The 11,288-nt window shown below is 48.8% G+C and overlaps 1 protein-coding gene across 3 annotated transcripts in view; it reads right to left on the reverse strand.

Annotated features, from left to right (window-relative positions):
• Positions 1–412: 412 nt before the first annotated feature.
• The window catches only part of Sec22c (SEC22 homolog C, vesicle trafficking protein), a 22,316-nt gene continuing 11,440 nt past the window's right edge, over positions 413–11,288 (reverse strand). For all 3 annotated transcript variants that reach the window (XM_031344743.1, XM_031344745.1, XM_031344744.1), the window contains exons 4-7: positions 10,096–10,275; positions 8,085–8,203; positions 5,895–5,960; positions 413–5,155 (exon numbers count right to left, since the gene is read on the reverse strand). In XM_031344743.1, the coding sequence (XP_031200603.1) occupies positions 4,955–5,155; positions 5,895–5,960; positions 8,085–8,203; positions 10,096–10,275 (566 nt within the window). In that variant the 3' untranslated portion in view covers positions 413–4,954. The remainder of the gene's footprint in view (positions 5,156–5,894; positions 5,961–8,084; positions 8,204–10,095; positions 10,276–11,288) is intronic.

The raw sequence follows: 11,288 nt of genomic DNA on the forward strand, positions 1-11,288 counted from the left end.
AGGAGGCTGGTCCAAAGAGGCTGTGTGGACTTCCTACTGCTCCTGGGAATTCTGTCAGCTGTTTCAAAGTAGCCTCTGAGGAGGGCAGCAGCCCTGGGGTGGGACTAGGTGATGTGGCCAGCTGCTGCGCCTCCTGGTGGCCATTCTTTGATAGGGATGGCCTGTGGAAATGAAACCTTTGCCTCTAGTACAGAACTCTTAGGTGCCTTTCAGGTACACAGGAGGTGGCAGCTACAGAGCCTGTAGGCTGCCCAGCCCATAGAATAGCCCTGCCCCTGCCCTTTTTGTTAGGGACCTGTATCAAAGCCTGAATCCTCAGACCTGTTTAGACACAGATGTCACATGCCCACCTCAGACCCACAAGAAAAACAGGCCCTGATTCAGGCTGCTCACACATTCACACATACACGCATTAGTAAACACTTTAGATTTATTCTCCACACTCTTAAGCCACCTCACATCATTTTAATTTTAATATACACAGTATATAAAGAGCTGTATAAAATCTGCATGTTGACACATGTTTCAGTTTGAGCATGTGAAAGTTAGAATGTGCCCATCATGGACTCAAAATAGATCTTTGTTGTTGATGGAAAAGTAGTTTATAACGTGGGCAGCACAGACTGAGGGTGACTCTGAGGGTAACTGAATTTGCTGAAACTAGCCGCAGTTTTTATGTTCTTACTAGAAAAGCCCATTAAAGTCAAATCAAATCCTAGAGGCTGAGTTATACAAAGAACTCATAACATTCCTGAATCAAAGGATCATACCGACATAAGGACCAAGGTCAGATGTACGCAGTAAACACGGCTCAAAGGGAAAGAAAGAATGGATTTCATTTTACCTTAAGATAAAAAGCAGCAGAGGGCCACACCTGCCCAGGGCTTCATGAATGCCGACATTCCCCTAGCCCACTACTCCCAGATGTGGACACCAAACCGCTTTCCACACTGTCCTGCTGATATCTATCTCCCCAGCAATGCAAGAGTGACAGTGCCAGCCAGGTGGTGGTGGCACACGCCTTTAATCTCAGCACTTGGGAGGCAGAGGCAGGTGGACCTCCATGAGTTCAAGGACGGCCTGGTCTACAGAGCAAGTTCCAGGACAGCCAGGGCTAGAGAAATCCTGTATTGAAAAACAAAACAAAACAAAACAGGGAGAGGAGGAGGAGGAGGAGGAGGAGGGAGGGAGGGAGGAGAGGAGGGAGAGGAGGAAGAGTGATAACCCTGTTCTGGGTGGCCAGACATGGTGGGACATAGGGCCTTTCCTTGTTGAGACTGGAGAGAGCTTACAACACCAGCTTCCTTGGCCCTGAAGCAGGTCTGCTGATGCTGACTGTATCAGGGGCTCCATGCACAGAAGCCGTGAGGCAGATCCAGGAATGAAAGGAGCCATTTCCTTTCTGGAATGAAGGCAAGGGGCTTCATACTACAGCAGCATAAAGCCACCGTGTAGATGCTTGAATGCTGGTGCAGCCTGCTGCCCGCTGCACACACCCTGTGTGTAACCCTTTCTCCCTGTACACACTCAACAGTCCCCTCTGTGACCACACGCAATCCTCACTAAGGGCACTGAGGAGTGCAGGCAGGGACTTCTACTGTGGCCCAGGCCTGAGTGGAAGAGCCAAGCTGACCTCCAGGCCACTGGGTTGGCTGACCTGTGCATTCCTTTCTCCTACCTCATCTCTCAAGGGCACCCTGGTTTCTCTTTCTCCATCATTCTGGGCTCTCACAGCACACAGATGGAGTGGCCCCAGACCTGGGGGAGACAGTCAGACAGGAGCAACAGCTTAGCAAGTGTTTGCTGGACACAGCTGATGGCAGAGAGCACCCCTGGCCATGAAAAGCCTTGGCCACACGTCATTCCTGTCAAACACACAGGAGAGAGCCTGAAGTGTTACAGGAGGCTCCCACAGGGAGCAGCACCATACAGGACTGAATGAAAGTGGGCATGCAGCCCATGACACACACAGGGCACCTGCAGATGGACAGCCACTTCCCCACCTCAGCCCACCTCCTACACTTCAAACAGCCACTTGCTTAGGCCTGCTGGCTGTGGCCCTTGAACCCAAGTAGTGCTGACAACCAAAGTGCTGCTTCCCCTGCGTGCTGAGCCAAGGCAGGGCAAGGGATGGGATTCCAAAGCTGCCACCCTCTCTATCCCTGACGCCAGGCTTCCTGTCTCTCCACAGACTCTCACTTGCATCTCCATCTGGAGGCGGGAATGTAGGAGGCAGAGTGGAAACAGGCAGGGGAGGGGGAACACACGGTGACTAGACAGGGGTTCACGGAGAACAGGAACCACAACCCTATGACTCCCGTGGAGTCTGTGCAGCATCTGGGGCTGAGAGGGAAGTCGACTTCAGATGACCCAGATGTCTCTACCCCCAAAAAGGAGAGCCTGTCAAAAGGCAGAGTTCCTGTCAAGGTGAGGCTTGCTGAGGCAAAAGCAACCCAAACCAAAAGCTTTCTGCCTAAGCCCGTGATGGGCTGCTCCCACCGGCTAACAGCGGACAGGCAGCCCTGAGCAGGAAAGCACCTTCAATTCAGGCTCTGTTTGCACTGTTTCCTGTAAGCCGCTGTGCAAGCAGCGCCCTCCAGAACAGCAGCCAGCGACGGGCAAAGAACCAGTTTGTCCTGGGCTACAAACATCTAAGCCTGCACCAAGGCACCCAGAGCCTGGGGTGTCCCTGGGACTTCTCTCCTCTCCTTAGCTCCTTCCTCCAGGGAGGTGAGGTCTCTCTTGGCTGGACTCTGTCGGTGAGTTCCGTTTCCTTCCACTTATAAGAGTCAGTTTGGAACCCTGTCTAGATGCAACATACCTGGTCCTTGTCACCAAGCGTGGATAACACTCCCACTAGCATCCACGAATTGTGAAGTGTCTGTAATAGGGCGCCCTCAGGGACTGCTTCATTACTGCTTGTGGACTGACAACCACAGGCTCAGACCCTAGAGTGTGTGCGCTGTCCAGAGAGAGCAGCAGCACAGAAGCCCACAGGCTCAGACCCTAGAGTGTGTGCGCTGTCCAGACAGAGAGCAGCACAGAAGCCCACAGGCTCAGACCCTAGAGTGTGTGCGCTGTCCAGAGAGAGCAGCACAGAAGCCCACAGGCTCACACCCTAGAGTGTGTGCGCTGTCCAGACAGAGAGCAGCACAGAAGCCCACAGGCTCACACCCTAGAGTGTGTGCGCTGTCCAGACAGAGAGCAGCACAGAAGCCCACAGGCTCACAATCACACCCTAGAGTGTGTGCGCTGTCCAGACAGAGAGCAGGCACAGAAGCACACGGGCTTAGGAGGGAAACAGTACAGTTTTAGGCTGATTTTTCTTTAATTACTTTAAATTTTTTTTTTGAATGTGTGCCTTAAATTAAAAGAATTTTCTTCTTTCTCTGCCTTTCTCTTTCCCACTTCAAAATTCTCTGTCAGGAAGAGAGAGCATTTGCCTACACAACATACACAAAGGTACACAGGTATGAGACCAACATTGACACAAGGCTGAAGTTCACGCGTCCAAGAATGCTGCCAATACGACATCCATACCCAGACATTGCAGATTGATTAAAAATAGAAAATTCTCTTATAAGGAAAGAAAATTACAATGGAGATACTTTTTCAATCCAGTTCTGGGTCACTTAACCTCGTTCCTGAAATGATACCTGGTGGCTGATTAGCACAGGGTACCAGTGACAGCTACAAATTTAACAGGATTCTCTAAGCCTACTCTCTGGCTTCCCCCAGTACTCTAACTTTTAGGATGGTTTTCTCTTTTAAAAACTACCAAAATAGGGTTTATCACTTTGGAGCCTCGTGAGCCAACCCACAAAATTGCGGGTATATCCCAAGAATAAGCCAGAGGGGTGAACCCCAACATGGTTTCTTGAGTACACCAGATACCCACACTGGAGATACAGGAGTTCTTACTCCGAAGTACAGAGCATGTGCCAGTTACACAAAGCTCTCGAGCATTAACACCTACTCAATACCTGTCCATAAAACGAGGCCTGTGGTCTAATTAAGATGCTCAAGGGAGGCTCGGAGGAGTAATTAACTTGGGAGGCCTCTCTAGGAGGAGGTGTGCAGGTCCACATCTCCAACAGTGCTACAGTGGTGAGCACACAGCTGCCACAACACAGGCGGATAACAGCAGCCTCCCCCATTTCTGTCAAGGACCTCTGAAACCCTGGCATCCCCCTCACTCTGCCCACTGAGAGGACCCTGCATCTCCTCGTGTCTGTGTGCTTATGATCCAGTGATCCTGGTTATTAATCCAAACATAATTCAGATAGATTATGCAAATAAATATAAACTACATATGTATCCATAAAGCCCCACCACCATAAAAGGTCTCTGTAATTTAAATAAACTCGGATTTCCTTAGCATTTTCTCAGCCTAAGTTTGCTTCATTCTGAATGAGCTTCAATTTATATCCAAAATATATTTAAATATTCTAAAAGTTTATCGAATCCAAGTTATCAAAAACGTAAACAAAATTTACCTAGCTTGTGTTTGTGAACCGTATTCTCAAGCTTTAATTTACCCTGTGCTGACACCATTAGGAAAACTGAATTACACTGAACCTGCAAACTGGCACCTACTTTGAAGAGTTTCCTCAGACACCTGCCAGTTACTAAATGGAATCTAGTGGTTTGCAGTTATTAGATTTATCGGGAGACCGCGATACCGCCGCTCTGACCATCGCAGGTGCTCTCTGAACAAGCTCCTGCTCCAGCTACCCTGTCCTGGCTTGGCTGTTGGTTCTGCACAAACGTTGCACACAGACCAGGACTGGCAACCAGCAGCCCCGGGTCCTCCGCTGCACCTGCCAGAATCTGTGACCTTGGGAGCGTCAAGGATGGAAGTTTGAGGTGAAGTTGAGAAGCAGGAGTGGAAACAGACTGGCCTTCCAGAGGGGGGAAAAAAATCAAAGGTGCCATCCACTGCAGGATGCCCTCATCACACTCCGTAGTCAGACTGCCTCTCCTGTAGCTGTCTGGTCAGGATCTGATAGGAAGACAGAAAAGCCACTCCTACATGGAAGAGGATTTGCCAGGTGTTCCTCAGCCCGTGCAGGTATGCATTGCCCAGGCAGATGGAGGCCAGCATCAGCAGCACCTTCAGAGTCCGGGCTGGACTGTAGAACAGGTACAGATAACACTGAAATGAGACCACAGCACATCCAATCAGAGAGTAGCAGCCTAAAGTCAGGTCAGGCACAGGCAGCTGCATGCATTCACTTACTAACTGACAGCTGCGTGCATCCACTTACTCACTGACAGCTGGAAGCATTCTCTTATTAACTGTCACCTGCATGGATTCTCACTAACTGATACCTGCATGCATTCACTTACTTACACCTGAATGCATTCACTTACTGAAACCTGAATGCATTCACTTACTGACACCTGCATGCATCCACTTATTAACTGACACCTGCATACATCCACTCATTAACTGACACCTGCATGCATTCACTTATTAACCGACACCTGCGTGCATCCACTTATTAACTGATTTGCTGCAGTAAACCCAGGACCAGCTGCTGCTGATCAATGGGTGAACAGGAGATTCAAAAGAGAATGCAAGAGGAGGGATGTTAGTGACACACAGGCAGGTGTCCAGACTGTGGGTGCAGGGAAGAGACAGATGCAGTAGGGAGCAGACCAGGTAGGGAGACCCTCCCAGGGCTGAAGTGGCCTCCCTGTGAGTTCCTCCTCAGGGACCATGATTAGCTGAACGAGCTAGCATGGAAAGCCATGTGTTCCTGCGGGGGGAGTCGGGGGGAGCCATGGTTCCTGCTGTGGTTTCCCATGAGTCTCAGCCACACTGAGTGTCACAGTTCCCACAGGCACCAGACTGCAGTCTTGAGAAGCCCCTAGTCAGGGGTTGCACCCACCTGGACGATGCAAGCCACAGATGGAATAAAGAAAGCCAGGATGTTTCCAACTTCCTCCCGGGCAACCTGAATGGATCGGGGCACAGAAGAAAGGTTTGAAAGGAACCACTGTGGCACCAAGTTTGCTGTCCTCATTTCTCTGGTGTGACTGGCAGTACAGTGGTGCCTAAGCCAGATCTGGCACTGGCATATGACCATTTTCAGTGATTGGACAGACCCTGTACACTCCTGTCCCAGGCCTCACAGGGAACGAGCTCCCATCTCTGCACCCCTCAAAATCCTTCTCATCTGTCAATGTGAAGCTTCATTTAGCACATGCCCTGGGCCTTGTCTCTTCCTCAGTGCTGTCCCTGCCCTGGACAGTATCAAGGTAGGGTCTATCTTAACCACCTGGCCAGCCAGACACCAGTTCTACAACAAACAGCTGGCAAGCAAATGCCTGACGCACACCACACACTAGTCAAGGATGAGATGTGCTAACCAGTCCAACAGTTATCACAACTACCGCTCTCCTAACACAGGCCTGACCTGCTCTTCAGAGGAGCCAGTCTATGCCAGCGTCCTGGGCTCACCGCTCTCCTAACACAGACCTGATCCTGCTCTTCAGAGGAGCCAGTCGACGCCAGCGTCCTGGGCTCACCGCTCACAGCCACCACCCCTCAGTCCGTAGTCAACACAGAGCCGGGCTGTGAGCAGTGCAACTCTATCTTTTCTTTTTAAACTGAAAATTCATACTCTAATAACTTTGACCACAATTTCTCCTCTCAAACATCCTTCTACCCCCGCACCCAACCAACTCCATACTTTCTCTATAAAAAAAAAGAAAAAAACAAAAAACAAAAAGCACAGTAAACATGCACACCCACATACACATACACACAGAGAAACCATAATATACAAGCAAAAGACCAGTAAGATAAAAAAAATGCCCAAACAAAGCAATATGAGACAAAAAAATCTACAAAAACATTATGGCTCTATCTCTAAAAATGACAACTCCCGCTTGAGCTAATAATAATCCAATTCCTTTGTCAAGTATTTGAAATACTTCTAAATATATTTTTAAAGAAATATTTTTTAAAAGCCTTGAAATAGAAAGTGGCTTCCCCATCAGTGGCCAACTAAAGGACCGCTCCCTGGGGCCCAGACTGTGGCTCTCTGATGGCGAGAAAAGGCTTCTGTCACCACACATGGCACAGTGGTAACATCTTTTCCTAGAACCTGACAATGTCAGACTCCAACCTGCATCCTGATACTAACACAGCCTTAGTTCCTAAGGGCACAGAGGGCATCCCAGAGGGCACAGAGGCAGCCCAGAGGGCACAGAGGCAGCCCAGAGGGCACAGAGGCAGCCCAGAGGGCACAGAGGCAGCCCAGAGGGCACAGAGGGCATCCCAGAGGGCATAGAGACAGCCCAGAGGGCCCAGGGGGCATAGAGGCATCCCAGAGGGCACAGAGGCAGCCCAGAGGGCATAGAGACAGCCCAGAGGGCACAGAGGCAGCCCAGAGGGCACAGAGGGCACAGAGGCAGCCCAGAGTTCCTACAGCAAAGCTTTCTGTGTCTTAGTAACACTCCAGAATTCCCAAGGACAGTCACAAAAGGGATCCTTCCAGATTTGTTCAGCTTACTACACAGAGTCATTTTTTGTTTTATTCTTTTATTTGATACCCTAAGCTGGCCCAGAACTCTTCCGTAGCTGAAGATGAGCTTGAACTTCTGATCCTCCTGCCTCCACCTCTCCAGTGCTGGGATAGCAGGGGAGCATCACCATGTCCAGCTATGGATTAAAATCTCTAAACTGTCGTATTTCAATTTTTAGCATTCATAAAACCTACCTGTGCTGGACAGTGGTGGCACACACCTTTGAAGCCAGCACTCAGGAAGCAAAGGCAGGTGGAGGAGTGGGAGACCAACCTGGTCTACAGAATGAGCTCTAGAGCAGCTACACAGAGAAATCCTGTCTCGAAAAATTTAATAAAAACCAAAAACAAAAGAAACGAACCCACAAACAATCTAATAAACAAAGTGCCTCCCATCATTAGCTTCTGTGGCTTGTAAAAAGAGTTGGGGATGTAGCTCTGGGCTAAAAGGTCCAGGCCAAAGTGTTCATAAGGTCCTGGGATCAATCCCCAACACCACCAAAACCAACCAACCAAACAAACAAACAAAAAACCTGTAAAGAGGATCACCTGTAAAGAATGCTCTGCAAGGTGAACTCCGCGGATGAGGTTCAGGGCTGCGCACATGATGTTGAGAACAAGGGAGAGGACACCCAGGGCTGTCACTGGCTTCATCCGGAGGTTCGGAGCTTCACACAGAACAGAAAGCAGTGTCTTGTGAGAATTGTCTCTGACAGAAAGGTGAATAAGACCACTAACTAGACCTCTGCTAATGGGCTCACATGCTACACACAGACCACAAACACACGTTACAAAGCGGCAGAAGTTAGCGGGACAAGCGAGAAATGAACAGATCTCAGAAACGGAGGCAAACTTCTTCCAGGAAAAATAAAGTAATAATAATAATAAATAAATAAAAAGGTCTTTTCGTGTCAAGCACAGGTTTGTGAGTACTTAATCCCCTTTTTATTTTAACCAGGGTGACTTGCCCCTGGAGTGAAGTGTGAGCGTCACAGGAGATGTGAGCATCGGGGACACTAGGAAGTGTCCCTCCGGACACAAGGTCCCAACACAGAATCAGCCGCTGCTGCATGCCAACAGGCCAGGCTGAGGGGCTGGGGGTAGGGACGTCAAGGCTCTGGAGGCACCTGCCATCCGCCTCAGTCTTCAGTTTGTAAACTGCTCCACTCTTTTCCAGTACAGACACTGTGCAGTGCCATGTGGGCATCCAGAATTATTCACAAAAGATAACTTTTTAAATTCTAAAATACCCAGGAAGAGGAGGTATTTATTTAATCTAGAACAGTCTGAATGTCTACAATATAACTGTGGCCAGGGTGACAATGCGAACAGACTCCCTGTTTCCCAAAAGTCACAACTGAAATGGATTCTGGTTTACAGATGTCCAACCCTGCCTCCTCCTGAGCATCCTTTCTGGTCCTGACATTTCCCAACACATAACACACACACACACACACACACACACACATACACACACACACACCACGCCCTGTGAACCACAGCCCAGCTAATGCCTACTGTTAGTGTGTTAGTTCCCACAGAGCATTTCAAGTTCCTGTTAGAACAGAGCATGCTACCTGTGAGGCCTCTAGCCTCGGGACAGTAACAGTAAAATGTCTTAGACAGACGGGCAAGTTGGCACTTTCAGGATTGCTCCTCTTGTCTAAGTGTTTAAAAAAAAACACACGTCACAAAGGTATCCCAATGTTCACTCAAGGCAAGGGAGAAACTTGGCCTCAATTATCCAGTCACCTCCTCCAAAGGCCCAATGTCCCTCAACATAAATTGGAACGGCTTGCTCACTGGCAGGTGAGCCAATCTTGGGATTTACTGGTTTAAACACAATAAACCAAAAACCACTTTAATTTGCCGCAGGCAATTTAATATGCCATAAACACAAATTTAATATGCCATTTATATTTCAAGCCATGAGTTTAGTACAGAAGTTTTAAAATTAGATTGTTACGATGTAGACAGTTCTCACTGTAGATGCACCCTGGCCTGTCTGCAGAGGTCAGAGGACAACTGGAGGAGTCTCCTTCTATCATGGAGTCTCCAGTGATCAAATCCAGGAGCTCGGGCTTGGCGGCTAGGCTTTATGCACGGCCATGTCACTGCCCCCACTGCAGGATTCTTAGATGCTACATAACCACTTTCCCCGCAGTCTTCCTCCAACACGAGGGTCAGAGCTTCCCAGAGCAGGCCTCCAGTGATGTGGTAAGTCAAGGAGAACCCATACAGTCCAATGAGTAGCTTCCAATAGTATGGTTCTGAGAACACTAAAACCTGTGAACTTCACCTTGAATAACCTCCCTGGCTGTTGAGTCTGGAAACTCCAGAATGTCACCGACTGCTTCCTTAACGCAAGCTTCGATCACAACAGAAAGGTTCTGTTTGGTTTTGTCCTTTATAGCAAACCATCTGGAAATGAGGTCCATCCATATTCTTCCCAACATATTTGATATGCCCCCTACCAAACCAGCCCACTTCTAGTGGAGAAAAAAAAAAACCTATTTGACATGCATCCCTTCATCTTCATTAGAGAACACCAGGTACTTACCAGGTTCAGAGTGCACTGGGGTGTGGCCGTTCAGCATGCCATTTGCCACATCTGTGTCCTCCAGGGACAGGACTGCTGGAGGCTGGAACTCCAGCTCCTCTTGGATCTTTTCTAAGCCACTCTTCATCTGAGAGGAGCTCATGTGGTTAAAATGCCACTTTGTTTTCTGAATGACACTGTCTGCAGAGAGAGGAGAGAGAGAGAGAGAGAGAGAGAGAGGCCAAGTTGAGCATCGTCAGAATGGTGAGGATGGGAAGCACAGTGCCTGTTGCTAAGCAACCAGTAAGTCAGATTCCGAACAGAGTCAGTTATCGGAGGTCAGATGACTGCTACATATTAACCCTAGTCTGATCCACTTCTTCAAAGAAGAATAATTAAAGTGTGGCTGCAGAGAAGCCACAAACCCTCGGGGACCCCAGAGTTGGCAGGAGGCACTGGGCCTGCCCCTTCAGGCTGTCTCTAAGCTTGCAAACTGGAATGGCTATTCCTGACGGTCTCATATCAAAAGCTTTTTTTAAAAAAAAAAAAAATCACAAATAGATATGACTGTGTTGTAGAAGCTGAGAAGGCGCTTGCCAACTTGACATGAGCTGAAGTCATCTGGGAAGAAGGGACTTTACAGTTGAGAAAGGCTTTTATGAGACTGGCCACTAGATAAACAATGTGGCATTTTCTTAAGTTATGATTGATGTGGAGGGCAGAGCCCACTGTGCTCAGGCCACCCCTGAGGGGTTGGTCCAGGGCTTCTTAAGAAAGCAGACTGAACAAGCTGTGGAGAGGAAGCCTGGAAGCAGCACCCTCCGTGGACTCTGCCTCCGTACCTGTCCTAGGTTCCTGCCTTGAGTTCCTGGCCTTCCTACCCTTCATGGCTGGCTCTGCATACAGACTGTAAGCCAAAGAACCCCCTCCTCCCACACGGCCTTTGTCAGGGTGCTTACCACAGGAGAGGAGACAAACCAGGACAGAAGTGTTGGCTTTGATTCTTTCAGTTATATTATGATAAATCTACTCCAACAAATCATAACACGACAACTTTATTTAAAGGCTCATACAGTCCAGGCTGGCCTCAAACTTGCTATGTAGCCAATGATGGCCTTGAACTCCTGATATCCCAACCGCTAGGATCCCAGCACACTTTCATGCCTGGCCCAACAAGCTTTGACGTGGAAGCCCATTTCTTAATTTTTTTTTTT

This window comes from Mastomys coucha, unplaced genomic scaffold (genome assembly GCF_008632895.1).
Source record: "Mastomys coucha isolate ucsf_1 unplaced genomic scaffold, UCSF_Mcou_1 pScaffold23, whole genome shotgun sequence".
NCBI classification, from domain to species: Eukaryota; Metazoa; Chordata; class Mammalia; order Rodentia; family Muridae; genus Mastomys; species Mastomys coucha.